The sequence below is a fragment of the Mastacembelus armatus genome, chromosome 17, assembly GCF_900324485.2.
Source record: "Mastacembelus armatus chromosome 17, fMasArm1.2, whole genome shotgun sequence".
In the NCBI taxonomy this organism is placed as follows: Eukaryota; Metazoa; Chordata; class Actinopteri; order Synbranchiformes; family Mastacembelidae; genus Mastacembelus; species Mastacembelus armatus.
The window spans coordinates 15,053,827-15,077,113 of record NC_046649.1 but is presented as its reverse complement, the minus strand read 5'-3'; the positions used below and the strand labels follow the sequence as shown (position 1 = coordinate 15,077,113).

The 23,287-nt window shown below is 38.8% G+C and overlaps 3 protein-coding genes across 5 annotated transcripts; 1 reads left to right on the top strand and 2 right to left on the bottom strand.

Moving 5' to 3' along the window:
• Nucleotides 1-382: 382 nt before the first annotated feature.
• irf4a (interferon regulatory factor 4a) lies at nucleotides 383-9,834 on the bottom strand. Its single transcript, XM_026313307.1, has 9 exons — nucleotides 9,683-9,834; nucleotides 8,649-8,848; nucleotides 8,215-8,401; nucleotides 7,318-7,403; nucleotides 7,024-7,198; nucleotides 5,996-6,076; nucleotides 5,008-5,406; nucleotides 3,551-3,663; nucleotides 383-3,288 (listed from the first exon to the last, which is right to left on the bottom strand). The coding sequence occupies exons 1-9, from the start codon at nucleotides 9,690-9,692 to the stop codon at nucleotides 3,139-3,141; spliced, it is 1,401 nt and encodes a 466-aa protein (XP_026169092.1). The 5' UTR covers nucleotides 9,693-9,834; the 3' UTR covers nucleotides 383-3,138.
• Nucleotides 9,835-10,487: 653 nt separating this feature from the next.
• Nucleotides 10,488-14,369, bottom strand: dusp22b (dual specificity phosphatase 22b). The gene is made up of 7 exons (XM_026313308.1): nucleotides 14,178-14,369; nucleotides 13,736-13,769; nucleotides 13,565-13,647; nucleotides 12,837-12,886; nucleotides 11,975-12,049; nucleotides 11,035-11,206; nucleotides 10,488-10,874 (listed from the first exon to the last, which is right to left on the bottom strand). The coding sequence occupies exons 1-7, from the start codon at nucleotides 14,196-14,198 to the stop codon at nucleotides 10,734-10,736; spliced, it is 576 nt and encodes a 191-aa protein (XP_026169093.1). The 5' UTR covers nucleotides 14,199-14,369; the 3' UTR covers nucleotides 10,488-10,733.
• A 1,806-nt stretch (nucleotides 14,370-16,175) lies between these two features.
• Nucleotides 16,176-22,499, top strand: ripk1l (receptor (TNFRSF)-interacting serine-threonine kinase 1, like). 3 transcript variants are annotated; one of them, XM_026314510.1, is made up of 11 exons: nucleotides 16,176-16,285; nucleotides 16,578-16,743; nucleotides 17,617-17,773; nucleotides 17,924-18,061; nucleotides 18,150-18,381; nucleotides 18,532-18,681; nucleotides 19,450-19,526; nucleotides 19,690-19,765; nucleotides 19,930-20,535; nucleotides 20,623-20,769; nucleotides 21,067-22,499. In XM_026314510.1, the coding sequence occupies exons 2-11, from the start codon at nucleotides 16,583-16,585 to the stop codon at nucleotides 21,363-21,365; spliced, it is 2,043 nt and encodes a 680-aa protein (XP_026170295.1). In that variant the 5' UTR covers nucleotides 16,176-16,285; nucleotides 16,578-16,582; the 3' UTR covers nucleotides 21,366-22,499. The 3 variants fall into 3 exon arrangements, with proteins under 3 accessions (XP_026170295.1, XP_026170296.1, XP_026170297.1); XM_026314511.1 differs by having other exon boundaries at nucleotides 16,181-16,285; nucleotides 16,513-16,743; XM_026314512.1 differs by having other exon boundaries at nucleotides 16,213-16,285; nucleotides 16,581-16,743.
• The last annotated feature ends 788 nt before the right edge of the window (nucleotides 22,500-23,287 follow it).

Genomic DNA, 23,287 nt, shown 5'->3' with positions numbered 1-23,287 from the left:
GCCCATTCAGTCAAATTTATACTGATTCATAACAAAGCCAGCCTATCACTTTCTTTTTGAGAAAGCTTATATGCTGTTGACAGTTTCATTTCTATTTAAAAACTTTTTTTATTGGTGGCGTTAGCTGACTCTCTCCTCCAAAACTTCAAGTGAAGGGCTCAGGCGATGTCACTTGGAGTAACGGCTCATATAGGCGGAAAAAGTGAAGCCTGACTACAAATGATGTGGCTTCCTGCAGAGGGGGAAACACCATGGCAAATGTGTGATTGTGTTTTTCTTTTTTTCATTTTCTTTTCTGTCTTTTTCTAACCAAATATTCTTCTTCCTTTTGTTTGCAAATCAGGACAGTATAAAAACAAACTAGCACAGCGGACTTGCGTAGTAGAGGATTCATGTGTTTATTCAAAAATATCATTTCTTCATGTGCCAGTTTTATATTAATCTCCACATTAATTTCTTCTTGTTGTTCTAAAATTTATTTTGTGAGTTTCCTCTGTAACCTGATCTGAATGTTTTACTGTAACTGTAACGTGAAATGGATGTGCCTGTGGCTGCGTCACTGATGTTGTAGGTGGGGGAGTCACATGCTTTATCCTGTGTCCATAAATGTCAATTCCTGATAACAGTAATATTGAATCTGTGTGACATAAACACATACCCACCTACACACATGCACACACAAGGCCCTTCACAATATACACAAACACACAAATGTTTACAACAGAAGCAACTGTACATTTATCAAACATTTTCACTATTTGGGTTTCATTTTGAATGAGTCAGGTGTCTGACAAACAAAATTTCACACAGCAGAGAATCAGAGGGACTGACTAGATGTTTGAGGGGGAAAGGGATTTATGATTCATCCACATACACAGACATACACACACACATTAAAAAGAAAAACATTCCTGCCTTTGATTTTGGTCAGACTTTTGAAGGCATTGTGAAAGTGATGTGGTTTAAGTGTGAAGGAAGTAAATGCAGAGATCGAAACTCTGGACCAAGAAGAAACTACAATGCAACCTTTATCCCTTATATTGTTGTTTTGGCCTTTAGTTCATCGACATGAGGAATTCCACTGACTTTACTGACTTTTTTGTATTATAAGTAAATAGGTACCATAAATTTTGTCAAGCTCTTAAGGTAGATTTTATTGGACATTATGTTTAATAATATTGTACAGTGACTCAGGCATGGGAACAAAAATTCTCCTCCCTGGCTCAACCTGTGTACAGACCACAAAGGTAGTTTTTCTTCCCCTTTAAGAGGCCACTGGTTTCATGTCAAGAGGAACAGGTACGGTTTCTCTCCCCCAAGTTACGGGTTGACTATGATTTTTCCAGTCAACTTCCTTCAGTCCAGTCAGATTAAGGCCGCCCATCACTGCCAGTCCTTTTGGCCATGAGCTCTCTGACAATGTAATGAAAACCACTGCTTCCTAACCTTTTTTGGTAGTGAGCACTAAATATGAAAACTTATTTATATACACCCTCATCACAAATTTGATGTCCATAGATTGGGTTTTTAATTCATATTGTTACATTTGAATATTTATTAAAAATCTGAGGAAGCACAACAACTGTTTACAGTATTTCACAAGAAATGTCAATGATTAGTAAAGGTCAAATGAATGAACATATGTTTTTATAAAATAACTTAGTATTTATGTAATCATCTGTTTATCCTCTTTATTGTAACCCCTGTGAAGTTTCCTTAGATCCAGGTTATGAGCGATTGACGTTATTGTCTATCTGCATCCATAACTTAAATGAGCAGTTTTACATTTTAATGGTAACAGTCATCAGACAAAGATATAAGCAAACCCTGAATGGTTGGAAATTATTATCAAAATTAGAAGTTGTAGCTTTCATCTTGGAGGTATAATACAGTGCAGGAAATGGTAAAGAAACGTACAGTAAAGGGCTTTAGTCTGCATCCACCTCACGCAAAATAGTTTATTTATCTTGATTACCACAAATGGCTTTTTTCTGATTTTCTATCATCATTTTGATAGAATTTAAAGGAATCAGATATTTATATAAAAAAAAAGACCATATTCACTACAAAGATGTTCATAAACATGCCCTGCAATACAAGCAGCAGCCAAGAGGGGAAACAATTCATGATAACTGCTTCCTCTACTACACCACCAGACAAGTGATAACATCAATTTCTGTCACATTCCAACTGTAGCACTTTTTTGCAATGATACACAGAATTAAGTTCTCGCTGGACTAAGCACTGATGTTGCTGACTGTTCACTTCCTCACCTAACGTTATGTTTTATTTTGCATATCAAGTACTGCAGGTTTTGAACCATGGAAAAAGCTATGTCAACAGAGTTTAAAACTGAAAGTCTGCTTGTCTGGACTCTGAATTGACTCTGATTGCAACAAGGACATTGTCAACTATTATCTGTGTAAATGCAATAAGTATTCATTCATACTGTTGTATCCTTTTGACGTATCAGTGTTTGCCTTGGGGGCCATTCTTCCTGTGCACCTGTGCTAGTACTTCCTGTCTCAGTCGCCCTCCGCTCCCCTCGTCCCCCTACCCTCAAACCGCATCCTTCACACTATCACAATAATACTTTTAGCAAAAAAAAAAAAAAAAACATTACTCCACAGTCACAGACAAAGTCTACAATGCATAGGTGTTCAAATGAAAACAATAGGGTCTTCCCCATCTCTACCCCTCAGTAACAAAACCATTTCTACCATTTACAGTTCACAGCACTGCAGTCATAAGGCGTGATAAATGGTCTGAGGGTTACATTCACTTTCATGCCCTCCTGCCTGTGTGTGTGTTTACTTCTATCTTTGGCAGGTACACTTTGAGCATAATTCGAATGGCATTATGGCATTTTGGCCAGTCCTCACCTTTTCAGATTCCTGTGTGAGAAATAGGACTTGGCTTTAGGGTTAAGGCAATAGCCTAGGTTAGGGTTAGGGTAAGGGTTGGAATTAGGCATTTAGCTGTAATGGTTAAAGTACTGGAAGGTACTAGGGACTGCCTTGTCAATAAAAGTTCTCAAAAAAAGAGAGAGTATGTGTATGTGTGTGTGTGTGTGTGTGTGTGTGTGTGTGAGAGAGAGAGAGAGAGAGATGAGAGATAGAGAGAGAGAAAGTGTGCTTGTCACTCCTGAATATGCTGTAGAGGTCTTTGAGGAGAATAGTCGGTAGTTGGAGACGTGTTGTGTTCCTGGACATGATCATAGACTCGCAGGTGGTGGCCATTGTTCTGCTGGTAATAGTACACCAATTTTCTGGCAAACACTGGCTCCACCTAAAATAAAATTACATCTATGTTTGAAATATGTCTGCGACTACTGAGTCATACTATCCTGGTCTGTCTTACAGAGGCAAAGAGTGATATCTAAAGAATAGAAGGCAAAAGGCAACACAGCATAACAAAGAACTGTAATACCTATTTTATGTTTTTTGTGCATACATGGTTCTTAGAGTACTAAATATTTAAAATCACCAATAGCTATTTGCTATATGTGCTGATTTCAATTAGTAGGAAATATTTTGTAATATATGCATACCTGTGCTGTGATCATCTTCCTTGGGCGCTGTGGGTCGGGATACTCGTCTCCAAAACATAGCACCACCTGGTGTCTTGGTAGATGTCGGCCACTGTGGGCAAACTCTTGAAGCTCTGAGAAAAGAAGAACAAGAAAAGAGAAGGGAAATAATAAAAAAAAAACACAATAAGGTGATACCTATTACATACTCTAGCCTGTCACTTTACAACATTAAAAACCCCAAATTGCTCACAAGACATTTTCCTTAATCATAATCACTTCTCTGGAAACTACTGATGAGGACAATGGAAATTTTAGTGTGCACAGAAAACACCATCTTGTCATACTGTGTGGTGGACCACAGAAGGTGGGTGGGGACTCCACACACTTTGGCCCCCTGCTGAGAATGTGACTAGCTTCTTTATGCTACCTTGACAGTGAGGGACTTACCCAGCTAAAGCACCTGCAGCCTCTCCATCATCAAAACCATCACAGTTATTATCAACATGATTAGTCATCATCATAGTGTAAATAGCTGATGCTGCATGGTCACTTGTACATTACCGGAATTGTACTCACACATCTCAATAAGCAGTCAAGCCAAACCATCACTGTGAACAAAAAGGATCTGCACCAAATTACTCAAGAATGGAGGTCTGTTCATTTAAATGGACTAAAATCCTGCTCATGTACAGAAAGCTACAGTCATTTTTTTTATAATTTATTACTACTTGCCTGGAAATCTGTGTTTTTGTTGGGCATGTGCTCAGAAAATATCCAGAATATTGAACAGCCTCAATATAGTTTATGCTTTCAGCATAATTTAATAATAACACAATCTAACAGCGAACAAATTGCCATAAAGTTGAATCACCATATTTTTGAACAGCTGAAAATTTTAAAGCACTTGTAGTTCAGTGAAATCCACTTGATGTTATATTGTACTGTGTTTTTAGGGAAATGTACTTTTTTACTCTGCATTCATCAAAAAAACTTTTGTTACAGGTTACTTTGTGCTTTTAACACACAAATATATGATTATCTTGTGAAATCTGATGCAAACTGTATAAGATTAGCTCCACCTACTATACTGTTTACACAGTAGCCCTTTATTTTAACTCCTCTATTCAGCATTTCCTGCATAAGCAATATATAAACATTTAATGTATGCTTTGTAACACACTGTAATGTAGTTGCAATCAGATTTGAATTATTAATGTAGCTTCTAAGTGAAGGCTAGTGAAAAAACAAAAAATAAGTAATAATGTAGTAAAACGTTTAATAATAAATGTGTCTCCATTAGAGATATATATACAATTGCTGATGGATATTGTACACAAAGAAACTATTAAAAATATCATAAAAGTAGTTTTTATTGCAGAAATATTATATCAGACAGGTATTATGCAGGTATTTCTGTTATTTTGTCTAAACCTGTAGGCATGAAGACAAAGCTACAGCAGTGCATTAGTGCTTACCAAGAAGGAATTGCTGGGTGTCAAACAATTTGCATGGCTGCTCCTTCTCCAGTTTGTTGGGTTTATCCATAAATGCAGCAAGAGGTCCTTCCCAGTACACTCGTCCCTGGCACAGGCGCTTAGCATACAACCCATCATGTGTCATCCACAGAAGCACCCCCTTCTCCAGTATGTTAGGAAGCATCTCAGCGCCCTGCCTCTGAGATTCAGGGTATGGGAATGGAAAAAGGATGATTTCTGCCCCACTGTGAACCTTGTCCTCTGGGCATGGAGAAGATGAGGAGGAAGAGGATGGAGAGGAGGAAGAGGAAGATGTGATCCAACAACCTTCAGGGCTGGTAGTGGTAGTTTCCTTCACCAAAGACTCTCTGTAGTATAAGGAGACATGCAGGCTGAAATCTGGAAGAGAGAGACAAGTAGTTTTCAGATGTAGGAAACCTTCCTAATGTAGGAAACCCTGTCAACATAATGATAAGATGGAGGCTCTGATATGTCAAGCTTCTCCACATATATTGTATACTGACACTATGTCAGTATCGTCAACATGTATAGTTTTAACCATGTCTCTCTTGTCATTCCAACCATATTTTTACCCTCTTTTTTTAAACTATGATCATGTGACAGATAAAAGATAAACTCTAAACTAAACTATTTGATATCATGAACTGCTGCTTGAAGTTTAGAATAGGGAAGTAAGTACATGTAAGTTATTGGACAAAGTGTTTGTACTGTAGTTTCTTATCTATAAATGCAAATATATTCAAAATAACATATATTTTTAAATGACTATATGAGTGAATGGTAGTGCCAGTCTGTGTGCATGTGTTTTAGGTTCAGATTCAGGTTACTTTATTTGTATCCTTAGGTAGATTTATCTCACAGTAGAAAAAAGAACCAATCTGACATCCATCATCATAAATTTCATAAGAAACATGACAATAGTATGAGATCGGCAAAATTGCACCCATAGTCTTAGTGTGTTCATTACCTGATATGGCATTGTTATGATCCATTGCATACATGGACGGTTGGGACTCTGAAAAGTAGGTGTGGAAGGAGAGCTGAAAACCTGAAAACCAGAATAAATTCAATAAATACAGGTCATAATTAGAATATTGAATGGGAAACTACTGCTCTGTCAACTTTTATTATGCATATATGCCTTAAGTCTTATCTAGACGTTCTGTAAGTTCCATGCTCGCTTTTGTCGATGTGTGAAAAATCCCAAAATATAATCTTTCTGTCATGTACAGAAGCAGCTTAACTCAAGCAACTACAATGACCACTGATCAGCACTGCTGAATCTGTTGCAGTACTGCATGTTTGCCAGCTATGTCATTACTGCCATGCACCCAGCCTGCACCAATATGTTTATGGGACTTTTCTGCATATTCATTCTTAAGGATGCCTCTGAGTTCTTGAGCCTTGAGGCATATGATCAAACTCAAACGTACATACAAAAAAATTAACATTTTACCTCTTCCAGTAAAATTGATGCTTTAGACTTAATATTTTGTTTTGCACATCTAAGTGTCACAAATTGTCTTGGTCTCTCCTGTGCATAAAATAATTATGAACAATATTTGCATGTGTCTTTGTGAGCATTTTTGATAATTTATTGATCAAACTTGGATTCTAGTATAAACTATATCAGAATTGTCATAACTATTGACTTTTAAATTGGGTATTGAAGAATCTTCACAGACATATTGACTTACCCAATAAACAACAACATGATTACAAGTAATCTTTGTATTTTCTGGCATTTCCTGACCTGACTGAGAGAATAAAAAGGTCTGACATCATGTCAATTAGAGTCTGGTTGGAAAATAAGTTCCTTTATTTAGATAATATTTATGGAAACTGAAAAAATGCTTATATTTATACATTAAAACAAACAAAATGTGACATATTTAAAACTTATTCAACCAAACACAATTTGAGTCAGACATTACAGTGTGTACAGTATGAATGTGTTCTGTATGTATCCATAATGTGTGTATTACTGTATCATACCATTTTCTGCGTGCGACCCAGGCCAAGGCCGGCTGATCGGTGATGGATAGTGGCACTGTCCATACTGTAGATCTGCATGTGGCCCATGGTGATGTGAAGCAGGAAGAGGTTGTTGCTCGGCTGGTGAAAAATCTCTCCAATCTCTTCTCTCCTGAGAAACCATATAGCCAGGCCCCTGAAAGGAGAGCACAGACATGGTCACATGGTCAAGATGTCACAAAACCAAGACCTTTGTTTTTGTTTTTTTATGTCTTAGGTGCAGTTTATAGGATGCAACAGCCACACGCTGCTGACCTGGTTGTGCAGAGACGTATATGGAGGAATATAGCCTAGGGTATTTATATGCGATGGTGTCTCCTCCATACTGCTCATCTTCATTCCTATAAATATACAAAACCAGAAATATGTTTGTCAGCTAATATGCCTACAATGTTTCCATACTTTCATGAAGGTGTTGCTTATCCAGAATAAAAGCTCATACAAAGAAAAAAAAAAAAGAAAGAAATTAACTTCCTTAACAACCATACATTATTAGATTGATTAACAATAAACCAAGTGGACCTCTGATTCATTTTGGCAGGTTTAAACTGTGAATATGTTTTCTGCACTTGTGAGTTTGTGGTACTTTAGAGTTGCAGGTTGGTTTGGTTTGCAAAATGAGTGCAACAGATAACGGAGACAAGTGCCTCTTGTCCAGGAATCAAATGCTTATTAATTCAGGCATTAGCCCAGATATAAAGAACTGCTCCGGTGTGACACAAACTGTTGTATTATAGCAGAAACTTAGTTATGCAAGGCTGGAGGTCGCCTGGTTGTGTTATGTGCACCCTACACTTAGTAACCGAAGCCCTCTAAAAAAAGCACTACAGTCCTTTTGGTACATGCTTTGGCTTCCTTTGTGCTTCCTGCCTCATCAGAATCAACTGCAGTTGTGCATATATATATGTGAAAATTTGCTAGCAGTCTACAAACACTGAGATGCACTGTAAAATGAAACAGCATATTATATATGCAAATGGACCATTGCTACACTATGGCATGAGTATAGATTTTATATTTTATTGTCAAAGTTCAACCATAAAACATCCAGCACCCCACTTTGTTACAGCTTTAACTACAAACAGTGAAAGCTGGTCTGCAGCTTGCACAAAGAGCTAGTGCATCTTGCATGGCCAATCTTTAAATACTTACCCTTTTTGGCTCCCTCTGGAATGATTCTGTAGACTTTGTAGGGCTCGGAGATGTCCAGCTGGCTTCTTTCTACCAATTCAATAAAGTCATTGCTTTTATTAAGAGCACAGCGTAGTCTGGTTTTCCATGTGGGAGGATCTGGCTTGTCCACACCTTCCTTATATTTTCCCTTGAACATTGCCCACGCCTGAAACAATCACATAAGATTAGACACGTTTATATTTCCACTTTATTCACACCAGTCTGCAAAGAATTTTAAAAGCTTCATGGTTTAAAAGAATGGACTCATAGATGGACCCTTTTAGAAACAGCATTTTCAAACATATTAAATAATGCAAACATTTTCGCTACTTTTAGCAATTCATTAGTTTGTTTAAAATGCAGTTGTCATAGACTTCAGGTGCAATGTGAGAAGACAGGTGGGATGGTCTGACCTTGAAGAGCGCAGCATCCTCCTCACGGTTATAGTCTTGTTTTCCTGCATGTTTCCATGGAATTCTAAAAATACTTTTTTCATCATTTTCCCAAACCAGTCCAGAATATCTCCTGCTATCAATCTGTTCGATGAGCCATTGTCTCAGTTTGCCATTGCCGCAACTGACTGACAGACTGCTGTCCTCATCCAGGTTCATCACTGCAAAATAAATGAAAGTACGGTTGTACAGTGATGATGTGTTCATTTTTACTCTTCCCTGAACCTGAGAAAATGAGTTTGGTTTATTTTGATCACTATTAATCATCAGTTAATGACCAGTTGAACTTTTCATGTTGAAGCAGTTATTATTGTGTTCTTTTATTAGTGAAAGAGTTGCCAGGTTTTGTTTACTAATCCCCACATGGCCTCTACTCATCAGGCCTATCTGTAATGCATTTTAATCTATTTTCCCCCAACTTTAATTCAATTTATTTCACATTAAAAAAATAATATTAAAGCACTTTACATATCTACTTATCTATAGTCATGGTTTTGACACTTATGGCCATACTTATTTTTAGAATAGGATCTAGCTAAGGCTAGGGCTCTGAAGTGGGCAATTGTCTTAATGGCGTTTAGTAGTGTTTTCATTTCTGTCAGATTATGGGAGGGTGACTCATTTGGGATCCAAGCATGAATAAAAGCTTGAATCATATATCTATAATTAAATAACAGGCAAGTGTTTTAACTCAGATGCAAAGCATGCTGGAAAAAAAAAAAAAACGTTTCCAAAACTTATTAGTTTGTAGGTCATTAATTCAGCTTTAATAAAAATTAAACTCATCCTTACAAGTTATGTGATTAGCCACTAGAATCTATTTGTTAAATAATGGAATTCTATTGCTTTTTCTCGTTGGATTGTACCTGCTGAAATTAATAGTGACTTGACTGGGTGAGATCCTCTGCCACCTTAGGTGATTACTGCATTAAAAGTTTTGATCAGTTTTAATGTTGAGATTCAATAGTGGTCATGTAAAAAGAGCTGCATCTTACCTTTGATCATGTGAGCTCCCCCGCTGCAATCTGTTTTGAACGTCTCTGCGTCGTATTCTTAAATATTTTCGCATCTTGATTTGTACAGGGAGGAGCCTCTCGGGCTGCGCGAAGTTCAAGAGGAGATGCGGAGCAATCATGCCTTCATTTCTCTGAAACTGTGCGCCCACTCACTGCTGCGGTGGGGAATCCCTTTTGTGACATCGCAGACATCGGGAATGGAACAATTACCTGTCTTCATTACTCTAACAACATACCCCCCCCCCGCCACACACACACACACGTTGACTTATTTTTCTGCAAATCTGTTCAACCTAATTTCCACTGACATAACTGCTGAATGGAAACGTCTAAAAAGTTCTCTATTATGTTAAAGTAAAGACTAAATAACTGGTGAGAAGTGAGGCACATGGTTGAATTCACAATACTGTAAATTATTTCAGAGTGCTTTAATAGGATTACTGCCCTCCAGTGGATATATGTGCACATGCCCATCTACATGTGATATTAAGAAGACTAATGTACTCAAATATCTCACAAAAAAGAGTTCTTGATTGTTCCATTGCTTTATCGTTCTTTAGACACACGAGCAGTGAGGGAAAAAAACATGCTCTTAGTGTTTTTGATGCAACCATGCATGACCTCCCTTGCACATAAGACAAACAGGAAGAGAACCAGGAAACAGAGATGTAAATACATCACTGAATGTGTTTTATCGCCTTCACTTTGACAGCCCACCGACTCACTATCTCAAAAAACATTTGACTTTTATTGCACTATTTGAAATCATCACAGTACAAAAACAGAATGCACAACTTTTTTTTAATTTAGAAAAGCAGCACCAGAAACATCAATTAATGATAAAAATGAATATGTGCTATACATAACTGTCTCTTCCAGATCATGTCCACCACATTGAGAGAATCATTGCAGTTGCAATTCATATTCTCAAAGTAGTCAACTCCAAACTGCATTAGACTGTGGCATCACAGTCTTCAGCCTGGTGTAATCCTCCAGGCTGAGCTGTAAATCATCTCATCAAAAGATCTGATTAGATGCCTCCAGGTGGGGTAGATGCCTGTTCTTCCACCTCCTCACTATTGACTTTGGTTGACCTGGCAAGCAAGTCACGTATATCTGCGTCATCACTGAAGGGATTGTCCTTATATTCCTTCTGCAGCCATTCTCTGAACTACAGGAAAAAGAAAAGCAGTGTGCCTGCTGATAACTGTGAGGAATTTTACAATATGCAATGTAGTGACATTATACTATCAGAGCCTACATTGAAATGTATTGCTATCATTGATATTCTCTCATATTCTGTTTTCCTGTTCTGGGTTCCCGGGACTGACCTCGTCAGCTTGAGTATCCTCGAACTCCTGGAGCTGCTGCTGAAAACCCAGGTTAGGGCCAGCACAGGGTCGGACCACTCTTACTGCAGCCAGCGCATCCTGCCAGCCCAGTCCTGTCACTGTCATGATGTAAGCTACCACCAGGGTGACACTGCGTGATACACCTGCTAAACTGTAAGAAGTGAAGGATGGGCAAAGAGCATAATGCAAGAAATTAAACTCACAGGCTAATTACCATCATTTTCCCACAAAACTGTAAGATGGTTGTTATCATCTTTTTTATTTTGCATATCTAGACATCATATCCTTGCTTCAGTAACTTATCACTGAATATATATAATGACATTATCAAGATTTATGATCATTTCCTGCCATATTCACCATATTAACAACCTGAGTTGTCAGTCAGTCAGCATGCCCACATTAATAGCCTGTGTTGAAATAAAACTGAAATTCTGACTACTCTTAGTTGAAAGAGTCCCTGGGAAAGTAATATCAAGGAGACAAACCTGCAGCAATGCAACTCTTCTGAAAAGTGACTGTTCCCTTGTATTTCTGAGAAGACCCTTGGCCTAACCAAATATAACTTTCCCCTATGAACATGTGGTCAGCTACTCAACTACATAAACACAATGTGGTCAAACCTGTTACTGTACGCTGTTTTGGGAAGTTCAAGAATAGGACTCGCTTATCATTTAATCTCTTCTGTGCAGCAGTTACACATGGGTTCACTTGCGCTCTTGGCTGATTTTTTTTTTTTTTAGCTCAAGATTAACACTGAACATTTATATTTAACATGTCTCTGATTGTATTGTAACTAACCTGGAAGAAATCTATGTCATTCAATTATGTATGCAGCATCTTGTTTCAATAGCCTGTGAGAGTGAACCTTGAGTTCAGCTTTCAGGTGTAGATACAAAACAAGCAATCTGGCTCTCACCAGTGAACAAGGCAGCCCTCTCCTTTCAGGCGGGATTCATGCATGAACATTATACTTTGTTTAAAGTGTTGAGTCCTGTGAAGCATAAGAAAATACTCATTATAATAGGTCATAAACTGTGCTGCTATGTGCTGTTATTATATATTTGATGATACTTAGAGCTCCTGCATCAGTTGTAGGGTGGATTTATAACATTTTTGCCATTTTTGTTGAACTCTCACATTTCTCATCCTGGATGACAAGCATGAGTGTGAGCTCATCTCAAGTTTGAGATGGTATCATTCTTTACATTAACTCTCAGTTCCAGCCTGAGAGGCAACCAGGCCAATAAGGGTGACAGAAACATTAGTGTACGTGTGTACGTGTGTGTGTGTGTGTGAGAGTGAGAGGCACAGTGCCAACAATCATGCAGAACTGAGCTGCGAGACTTCCTTCCTGCTAAATGACTGCCTGAAATGTGAATTTGCCCATAGTATGTGTGTGTGTGTGTATGTGTCTACACCAGAGTGTCCCTTTATAGTACAAGCACCTACATTTGTCTTCTTCTCTTTTTTCACATTACAAAAAAAAAAAACTGAAGAAATGTGTAAATGTCATGTCTTTATGTCAGAAAAAAAAACAAAAAAACAACAACAACCAGGCAGCAAGAGCTGAATCCAGCACTGATACTGTGGACTCAACAAAGAATAAGTTCACAATTAGATGTTGAGCTTGTGAAAGCATATCATTTACACGTTAGCTTGAAGAAAATGAACCTCAGACACCCACACACTGCAGCCTCAAATGGATGTGGTAGTCTCTCTCCGCTTCAGCCTTCCATTGTTGTGTGATACGTTGCTGTGCTGCACATTTTGGTACTTACAGGTTTTGTGTGGGCAGGTCAGCTGCTGAAATGCAGAGATAGGTCATCTCCTAAGGGACCAAGTATACTAGTTACCTTTCAGTGGCCACAAAGCAATAAACAGCAGGTAATAAATACCGCTGCACATCAGTGCTCTTAAGGTTTCATAAAATGTGTTTTGTTGATGCTAAAAACAGGCTGTGCTACTGAAGAAGAATAAAGGCAATTTTCAGCTTATTTGTAGTAAAATTATAAAAACAAGAGCAGGAGTTGCTTTTGTGGATGCAGCTATTAGAAAAACATAACATCAAAATCAACAGCCTAGAAAAATAATGCCCACACTGGCTGAAGCAAGAATCACCACCTACTCTCAAACCCACGCAGGCACGCAACTCAGCACACTGTCCAAACACACTGTTGTTGACTGACACTTATCATGATGCTCCAAATAAAATCACACAAATAAGAAACTCCCCTGCCGTTTACTCACTTCAGACTAACAACTGTTTGCTAAGTATGCAGCAGTATTGGTGAGTACTGAGATGCCTCTTCCTGAACAACCTGACAGACAGGTTTTTGGACTGTGTAGGAACTCACGTTATGTTCACTGTGCTAATACACCAAGAGGGTCCCAGATCTGCCCAGCCTCATTTGCTTTATCACTCAGCTTATAATGTAATGGGGAACAGAGTTCTTATGATCTGAGTGAGGGCTGAGTTGCTATGACAAGCAAATATAGAGCATCTCACCTGGAGGATGGGAGCTGCGCTGTCATGAATAGACAGGATGTGTGTGATGTTGTTTCTGGCTAACTGTTCCCGGTCTCTTGCATCTGATGTAATAATAAGAGCAACACAATCAAAGACCAGGGGAAGGTGGATGAACCAAATCAAAATGACATAAAATACACTTAGACACACCTTTGAAATTCCCCAGGTATAAGTCAGGCAGGACCTAAAATGACAGAGAACAGTTTAGAAAAACATTTGAAGCAGAAATAATGAAGTGGTACAACAGCTGAGAGAAGTTGAAACAGCTGACTCAGAACCATCCTGAAAATATGAAGTTAAGATAATTAGAAATAACTGAATTTCAGATCACGTGACTTTTGTCATAAAATCAGGTACAATATATGTAGCATTTTCACTGAGGCCACTAAAGTTGATTAATATCTTATTTAATTCTTTGGAATAAGACACGCTGGCATTTATTGAATCATTTAAATGTGACGATCAGACAAGTTTTTATCTCACAGATTCGTGTAGATGACAAGCATCCATTTCACAACAAACACCGTGGCTCGCTTGTGTGTGAACTCCAGCCTAAAGCGTATGAAACACATGAAGATCCTGCAGATCATACCTTGTTGATCCCATTACCCATGCTGAAAGAGCCGGTCCGAAACACAACCGGGAGGAGAAAGCGCCGCAGCGGGACCCGTCGTTGTTTAATGCTGCCTATCCAGAATCCTGACGGCTTCCCAAACCCGCTGTAAGGAAGGGAAAGTAGCAGCTCCGCGTCCCAGCGAGCGAAGCACGGCGGCTTAAGCGCCCGGTGGTGAATGCTGGGAATTGTAGTTTGACGTCATAAGAAGAAAGCCTTTGTAGCTGTGGACACAGGTGTGGTCTAAACCTCAGATCCTGAGCCTCAGATTTGTAGCTAGATGTGATGATACTGGAATATAATTATCCCACTTCCTGGCAAGATGACAGAAAATACTTTACCCTAAAATACACTAACATACATCAGCCTGCCTACATACCAGAGCCAAATTAGCCACGGCCCTTAGGGAATAGGCTATTATAGGAGTATATATTCATTGTTGCATGGTCAGAAGTACAAGGCTATCATTGTTGAAAAGAGTGAGAGATGGTTTTCACTTTGATGAAGTTGCACAGAAAGTTAGATTCTGACCTTCTGACCCTATACTTTCCTTTAACTTTGCCTCCATATTGAAATCCAGGTGGGCAGCGATTAGAAGGGGATTCATTCCAAGTAATGGTTCCACACTGAGAGTACTGTCTCCCCTGTGATTGTTCTAAACCAATTAAAGCAATTCATTTCTCTGTTCCAGGTCAGTGATGGGACAATGTGGACTGGCTACACTGGTCGTGCACAGGGTCTCTGCCAACACCGTTTCCACTATCAGAGCAGAATCTATGACTTGAGCAGGACATAAGCACAACATCCTCCTTTGAGAAGCTCATCAAACCTTTTAGATGGCAAACAGACAAAAACCCCAGAGCGCTGTACTGATCTTCATCACGTTAACAAGCTCAGCAGGAAGTTCTCGTACCCACTGTCCCACATTGACACATTTACTCAGGCCACATGTTTACACCGCAGGCACCAGTTGGTTTAACTTCCTGGTGATCTGCTGTTGTTCAGCATGTGACTGTCAGACTACAGTTTGAAAGGGAGAATGTGCCTGCACTAAATATGTGAGGTGACCAAAGCACATTACACAGAGTGTTTCATATGGCAAAGGTGATCTACTCCAGGTCATCTGGCCCATTGAGACATTTCTAATTGTTGATGGGACATAGTTTTTTTTTTAAAATTTAAATTAGTTCATTTACTTCATTTATTTGTTTGTTTTATTTCTTAGTCCACAATGAATCTGCTCTCTAAATAACCTGAAGACTACCTGTAGAAAAATGTGAATAATAGAAAAAGAGGGGTAAAGAACAACATGTAAACCAGAAAACCAGACAATACAAGACAGGTACATATGATACTGCTTTGTTGTGGCTTTAGTGTGCAAAAGGAGGAATTTGTAGTGTGGGTGTTCACAGATAGGCTGCCCAAAATCTAGGCCTACATGTCATACATCGCCCACGCTGTTAGAGGCTACAATACAGGTGGTTTCCCGTTCTAGTTTCGTATTAACATTTGTTTTATCAATGAACTTGTTTTTTTTTTTTTTTAATTAGGCTAGGAAGTTATTTTATCTGTGTTGTTTTAATTAACGATATGAATTTTGTGTAAGGTTAAACTTCAAAGATATTAGTTATTAGAGTTTTTCTTCTCTTTTAAGTCATATGAGTTTAGATACAGCTGAAAACTGTCTGGAGGTAAAGACAATAATGAACTAATATGAGCAATAAATCTCAAACCGGGAGGGCCTCAGATTTTTAGTCAGTGATAATTAATTTAACCACTAGGTGGCGACATTGCCAAACTCGTGTTCTGATAGGTATCTAAAAAAAACCATTCAAAATAATTAAAGTTAGAAAGAAAACAACATACAACAATAAGATAAAACAACAACAACAATATCACACCCCGTAGTTATATTTAGTTACTAAATGTGTTTTACGCAAAATCCTTAATTTGCTAGCCGTCCTGATCTGTTATCGACTCGTCAGGCTGTTTGTAGTTTTATCCCGCCTGTCATCTTTCACTTTTGAAGTAGAACTTCGAAGAAACACCGGAACTACAAAAGAGTGCCCGACTCGGATTTTAACTCGGTAACTGTTTACTTGTTGCGTGTTGTTTATACATTTACGCCCAGTGACGTTTATAATGTTGTTTTTCGGGTTGAAGAGTGTGGTTGACTTTAGGAGGACAAAGCTTGTTTTGTTGTGCTGAAAGTTGAGTGTTAGCTTACACAGCGTCATGAATGCTGTGGATGTTTGAGTCAGTCATTGAGATGATCTTTCAACAACAGCTTTAACTTTATTGTTATGTTTGACAGCACACAGGCGTCAGCCGCTCTGTTATCGCTCTATCTGAGCAGAAGTCTCTTATTGTGACTCTTAGCAGGGATGGCCACGACGCCTCAGACGTCCCTTCAAATGAGATCGACGGATCTCATCAAAAAAGAGCCGCTGGACTACGGAGGATTTGGAGAGGTTTACCTCTGCTATCACGTAACCCTCGGTCAGGTGGTGATGAAGACCATGTACACAGGCCCTCTTCGCAGCGAGTGAGTTCTCTGGGTATATGTCGGTGTGCTGGGTATTCCCCACTGTCCGACTGTAACTTGAATCATGTGTTAACGCCTGGCGACTGAAAACACAGTGCGACTGATTTACTGCTCTACTCTTCTGACTATCTATAATCCCCCCTGTGGTTTTATATCACATGGATAGAAGAATGCTGATTTGGTGAAATAACACTTTTGTAAGCCTAGTTTGGTCTGTGTCTGTGGTTGCCAGACTGTGCGTTATGAGAAAGCATAACATGATGTCTAAGGACTTCCTGTTAATTGAGACAAGCGAGGCCATAAATGCGGATGAAAAGTCCAACATCCGTTTTTAAGATCATAAAAATTTTACTGTTGATTCACTGCCTTTACAGCCATGCTGTGTTATTGCAGTATTTACCCAGCCCGTCAGATATGTGAAGTTTCTACATGAATTATCATTACTGTGTGTGTACATAGGCCTACCTGTAATTTGTTAAATGAACATATATAAGAGAGGGTATCTCTATCACACCACTACCAAGTACTGGTCCAATACAAGTGCTCTTTTTTCACTATATTTAAAATCTGAAATCTGAATTTTTAATCATGTTTATGTCAGATAAAAGTAATGCTTTGACTTCTGTGGCAACAAACTAGGAATTAATCACTCATTCAGCCTATGTGAATAAGTCTAAGTCAGTCAGAAACACTAAACTGAAAATGGACAGAGACACTATACTTAATGTGGATGAAACACATCAGGACTTAAAAAAGTACTAACATACCAGATCGGTGCATCGCCACATCCTCTCTCAGACTCAGCATGATACAAAAGGTGGGTTGCTTGTCTGGCAGATCGCTGGTTCTAAACATATTTGTTATACCTTCCAGGGAGAGTAAAAGGTCACTGCTGGAGGAAGGGAGCATCATGGCAAGTTTAAACCATGAGCGAGTTGTCAAGTTGCTGGGTGTGATCATGGAGGATAGAGACTGCTCGCTGGTCATGGAGCTCATCCCCAGGGGGAACCTGTTGGTCATGCTAGAGACGGTCAGCAAGTTTAAAATCTGTAGTCGCATAGAAAAGGGAAATACTAAACAATGGACTGTAGACCCACAGGTTTTCTGTCTTCAGTAATTGATGTTTCTGTATTTTTATATCGATGGAAGGATTAATATACTAAATTCTCCCTGTTCATAGGTCAATGTGCCAGTATCTATAAAGGGCAGAATCATTTTAGAGATTTTGGAAGGGATGGTGTACCTCACACAGAAAGATGTCATACACAAGGACATCAAGCCTGAAAACATTTTAGTGGACAAGGATTTTCACATAAAGGTATTACACCATGTCCCATGATACATTTATGATTTTGACGGCATGCATGCATAATCAGAGTAATCTATTTTTTCTGTGTTCTCTCTAGATTGCAGACCTGGGCCTGGCTACCTGCCAGACGTGGAGCAGACTCACAAAGGAGGAGTATCGCAGGAAGAGTCATACAGGGCGATCAACTGGAGTGAGATGTGCAGGCACCCTGAGCTACATGGCTCCTGAGCACCTGGAGAGTATAAATACAGCCTCCACTGAGAAGTCTGACGTCTACAGCTTTGCAATTGTAGTTTGGGTCATTCTCACAAGGCAAGAGCCATACGCAAGTAAGTTGCCGCCCATGAATAATTACAAAATATAATGGTAGCTGGTTTAAAATAGTAGATGCCTAGTTTTGTTAGATTTTGCTGTTCACTGGTAAAAGTAAATTAAGTAAACCTCATGGAGACTGTTTTCTATCTGTTTTCTATGTCCAGATGCCAGGAGTGAAGAACAGGTTTGCCAATGTGTTCGTAATGGTGACCGACCAGCAGAGGACCTCATTCCCAAAGACACACCTGCAGAGATAATTCAGCTGATGAAGAGGTGCTGGAGTCACAACCCACACGAACGACCAACATTTAAAGGTATGCTTTTGTCTGTGGATTATAAATGGCACAATATAGCACATGGTTCTGTGATGCAAAACCTATGTCTGGTTTAATGAAAATGGTCAAAGAGAAGAATAACATTCAAGATAATTATTTTGTTCATGTTTTATTTTTTAGTTTAGCTAGTTAACAGCTAATCTGCATCTTGATGATAATATTATTTCAGTGTCATTATATTTATCAGCTGAATTGTTACTGATGTTGGGCAGTATGATGGCTTGGTGGTTAGCACTGTTGCCTCACAGCAAGAAGGTCCTGGTTCAAAACCCAGCAGGGGCCTTTCTGTGTGGATGCTTGTGTGGGTTTTCTCCAGGTAGTCCGGTTTCCTCCCACAGTCCAAAACATGTATGTCAGGTTGATTGGTGACTCTAAATTGCCCATAGGAGTGAGTGTGAGTGTGTGAGGTTGTTTGTCTCTATGTGGCCCTGTGATGGACTGGTGACCCGTCCAGGGTGGACCCCTGCCTTCCACCCAAAGAGAGCTGGGATAGGCTCCAGCAGATTCCTGGGACCCTAAATAAGAATAAGTGGGTCTTGATAATGAACGGATGGATGAATGTTACTGCTGTTGACTGAAAACCTAAAACAACAGAAAATGCTGAATTATACTGTATTTATGCCACTTTTGAGAAAATATACAATTATTAATAAGAGATTTTTGTTTTCAAAATAATTTTTTTGTGTTAATTTGATCCTTGGAGTTAATTTTGTTGGTCTTCACCCCTCCATTTTCCTGTACTTGCAGAGGGCTACATCATTTTCCATCCTTTTTACATGGAAAAACTTGAACCATATGTAGAGGAAGCGTTAGTTCATCTGAGGGTAAATATATTTTTATTTAATATTTGATGTAGTAATTGTTTCTTGTATGCACAGTGAAACATCAAGCAGTGGAATTTAAATAAAAATAAAAAATAATAAAAATAAATGCTGTGGTAATACAGTGGTATTTTATGTCATGATTCTCCATGTGGTTTTTATGCAGACATCATACGAAGGCCCAGATGAACTTGTTGAGAAGATGAAATCATTATCAGTGACACATGAATGTTTTTCAGCAGGTGAGAACTGTCGGTAGTATTGATGGCCAAGATTTAATCTACATCCTCTTAGTACCCACCTGCTGTATTCATTTGTGTTCATGTTCTAAATGGTCAGACTGCTTGATAAACAGTAGAAAGGGATTAAGTGGCTCTATTACTTTACTCCTCTCCTCACTTTGCAGATTGCCCAGCCCCTTTGATGAGTTCAGACAAAAGTGTATCTGTGCCGATTGAAGCCAGTATTGAGGACCTGCATGGCATCCCATGTGAGCTACCTGTGGAGTTTATTCAGACAGATGCAAATGGGTTTAACAGCCCTTCAGATTTGGATAAGAAACTGCATCGGGAGTATCAGTACCACATACATGGTAGCTACAACTGTGAGAACCCTGACATTGTCGACAGCTGTCATCCCAATAGTTCAAACCCTTTGCTGCAAAACCATTTTACCACTGCAAGCCAACCAGAACAAGACAGACTTTCTGATGTATCATCTGTTCACTCCTGGACAAAAGTTGAGCCAGTGCAACCTGCCAGCCAAGAAGAGGCTTGGAATCGTCCAACTGGTGGTCTCTATGACTCCATGAACATTAACACACCTACCCCATACCACTTGCCAGTGTCTACCAGCAGCCCGTCTCTGTCACAATTTAACCAGCAATATCCACATTTCCACTATGACCGCCAGCAGTCTTGCCCAGCTTACCCAGTGTCTGATACATCTGCTCCTGATGTCCCTGCTGGACGTCTCTTGAACCCTTGCAAGAGTGGCTTACTGCAAGATCCATGTATGATATTAAGTATTTTCCCACCTGTACTGAATTTAGGTTTGTGAGGTGTTACATGTTTATCCGTTTGCTTTGTGCTTGTTCCAGCATCTCTCTTCATTCAGAATGCTAGTGGGATCCAGATTGGAAGCAACAACACAATGAGTATCAGAGGTTACGAGCTCCCCCGTAATTTATCTCCAACTTCTATCAGCTTGGCTCGGTCTCTCATTAAAGAAGGCATTCAGAAAAATGGTAAAGCATAGCATCTCTTTACAGACACAGATATGTCACATATTTACTTCTGTTGTCTTGCAGAATGCCAACATAGTCGTTATTTGGGATGCAACGTTGTCAAATTTTATTTATCTAGAGGCTATTTCATCAAATAAATAGTGGTTTTTTTAAATGAATTTTTAACATAATAGGGAAAATTTTATTATTATTAACCATTCCCAGATGCATGTATGTTTTTTTTTTTTTTTTTTTTAATAATTAAAGTTTAATAGGTAGTTGCACATTTAGTACTGCCCTATCCTTTATTCCATTTAGAGGACCATCCTGTCACTGAAGAGCACCTGGACCTAGTGAGAGACAACATAGGGTCCAAATGGAAGGGTTGTGCACGGCGCCTGGGTCTGACCCATGTGGAAATAGAGGTCATAGAGCATGACTGCTTTCGTGATGGCCTGCCCGAAATGGTGCACCAGATGCTGGAGCGCTGGAAGATGAAGGAGGGAAGTATTGGCTGTAAAATTGGGAAACTTTGTCGAGCATTGCAAGGAAACGTAAAGGTAGACATCATTCAGAAAATACTGGACACCTGCAGTTCTCCTTCCTTGATGTCATAAACATTTTCACTTGACAGATTCCCATTCCTTGTAACAGGTAAGGTCAATGGGTCTGATATGCAGGACATATTTTCTGGATTGTCATATCATTTCAACTTAAACTGCAAAAAATGTATCGGTTTTGATTTTACAGTATATACCAAGACTTATATTATCATTGTTCTGGTTCCTCTAATCAGGGAATTTCAAAATCATATTATGTAACTTACTATAAAAGGTAGTACCTATGTTTTTGACTTTTACTATAAATGTTGTCATGTAGGTTTTTCAGTAATTGTGTAATAGTATTATGGGAAAAGCCATTAGGTTTGTATGCAGCTTTAAAAGAATAATGAACTCATTTTGAGGGACAGCCAAATAGGGTGAGATAAACATTTATTTGGTGTAGGGAAAAAAAAATGCAAATAGTCCAGAAGTATTAAAAAATTCTGTAATTTGTCATTATCATAATAATAATCCCGGTGAACACCCAGAGTACTTCTTACTCTATTACTTTTAAGCTGAAACCTGCTGTCGATTATGTGCTGCAATTACTGTAATTTCCCCAAATGACAATAAGACAGTACACTGTAATACCATCTTGCTTTTGTATGAATGTTCAGGGAAAATCTCTGTCCACTAAAACGTTTTCAGGCTTGATGTCCTATGTGGGATGCTGCATCACATTAAGGTGCTGGGCTGTAACATGTCAAGCCCTTACTAACTATCTTTCTCATCATCTGAGAAGAGAAATAGATATATGTTCTTAAAGCTGTGTGCTGTTTTATTATGAAATTCAGGGACTTTTGCATCAATCCTCACAGTCTTGCTGTAGTCCACAGAAGCATCAGAGAAAAATGCAGGTCCTGTTTGCCTTATCAAACTTGGATTTACTGGAAAGCCATTTTTACATTCAGAATAAACTGTACATATCTGTTTCTAAAACTCCAAATGTGTAGCTCACTTTTTAAACAGTTTGCAGTTTGCTACAAGTTCAACATGATTGTTTAATGCTGTATAATTTTCAGTATCCTTCTTTCTCTTTTTGGTTAACTTCTGCAATTAGTTTTTGGCTTTGAATGTGTAGGCGAAACAAAGCTTGGAGTGAGTGAGCAACTTGAGAGAGGAGGACACGCCGCATCACCTTTTCCCAGAAGTTGGTGGAGTTGTTTAACCTGAAACTGTAATCCACCTCTTTTTTTTTTTTTATGCCTAGCCTACATTCTTTATAGGCTTATTATTCTAATTGGTATAATTATAGTATGTATATTTTAGTAAGAAACAATTCTGCACTGATGAATTAAAAGGAAAACATTTCACATGATGGATTAGCAGCTTTATGGGATATGGCGTAACTTTTTTTTTTTTTTGGATTGTCACATTTACATAATCCAGTGGTAAAAAGTAAAACACATATGGGTCATAGAAAACAGACAATGATGTTAGTCTATAGAACAAAGAGCTGCTGTTGGTCCTGGGTCCTAAGCTGTGCTGACAACGAGGACATGGTGTTGCTGATGGAAGCATCCAAAATCAACAATTGTTCACTTGCAGTCTGGTAAGACAAATTACTGTATAGCTGATTCACATTAAATTTATGTCTAGAAAAGTTGATTTCTCAGATTTTTCCACCTGCAGTGTTAAAACATTCCAAATTTTACAAAACCTATTTATTCAAATGACAGATCCTGTCGCAGGCTACATTATCACATCTGCTATTTTCATAGTACCCCCGAAATATTGCTGTAACGAAGCCATCTATCACCAGCGCAAACATAACATTAGTTTGTATTGGGCTTTGAACTGCTTGTAGTAGCTCTGATATACAGCTTCCCTAGAATATCAAGAGGCTGCAGTTTTCTATAGTAAATATAAAATTACACTGCCCTTTACAGTGGCCTTAATGCTAAGCATCACTGTTCACACTTTCAGATGTATAAGAA

Coding starts and splice junctions, on each gene's coding strand:
- irf4a (XM_026313307.1), bottom strand. Junction 5,407..5,995: donor TCATAACAATGCCATATCAG/GTAATGAACACA, acceptor TCTCTCTTCCAG/ATTTCAGCCTGCATGTCTCC. Junction 3,289..3,550: donor GGAAGATGATCACAGCACAG/GTATGCATATAT, acceptor ATTTTATTTTAG/GTGGAGCCAGTGTTTGCCAG.
- ripk1l (XM_026314510.1), top strand. CDS start 16,583: ATGGCCACGACGCCTCAGACGTCCCTTCAAATGAGATCGACGGATCTC. Junction 16,744..17,616: donor ACAGGCCCTCTTCGCAGCGA/GTGAGTTCTCTG, acceptor TATACCTTCCAG/GGAGAGTAAAAGGTCACTGC. Junction 18,382..18,531: donor AAGGCAAGAGCCATACGCAA/GTAAGTTGCCGC, acceptor TTCTATGTCCAG/ATGCCAGGAGTGAAGAACAG.
- dusp22b (XM_026313308.1), bottom strand. CDS start 14,198: ATGGGTAATGGGATCAACAAG. Junction 13,770..14,177: donor TGGGTAATGGGATCAACAAG/GTATGATCTGCA, acceptor CTGTCATTTTAG/GTCCTGCCTGACTTATACCT. Junction 12,050..12,836: donor GACCTGCCCACACAAAACCT/GTAAGTACCAAA, acceptor TATGCTTCACAG/GACTCAACACTTTAAACAAA.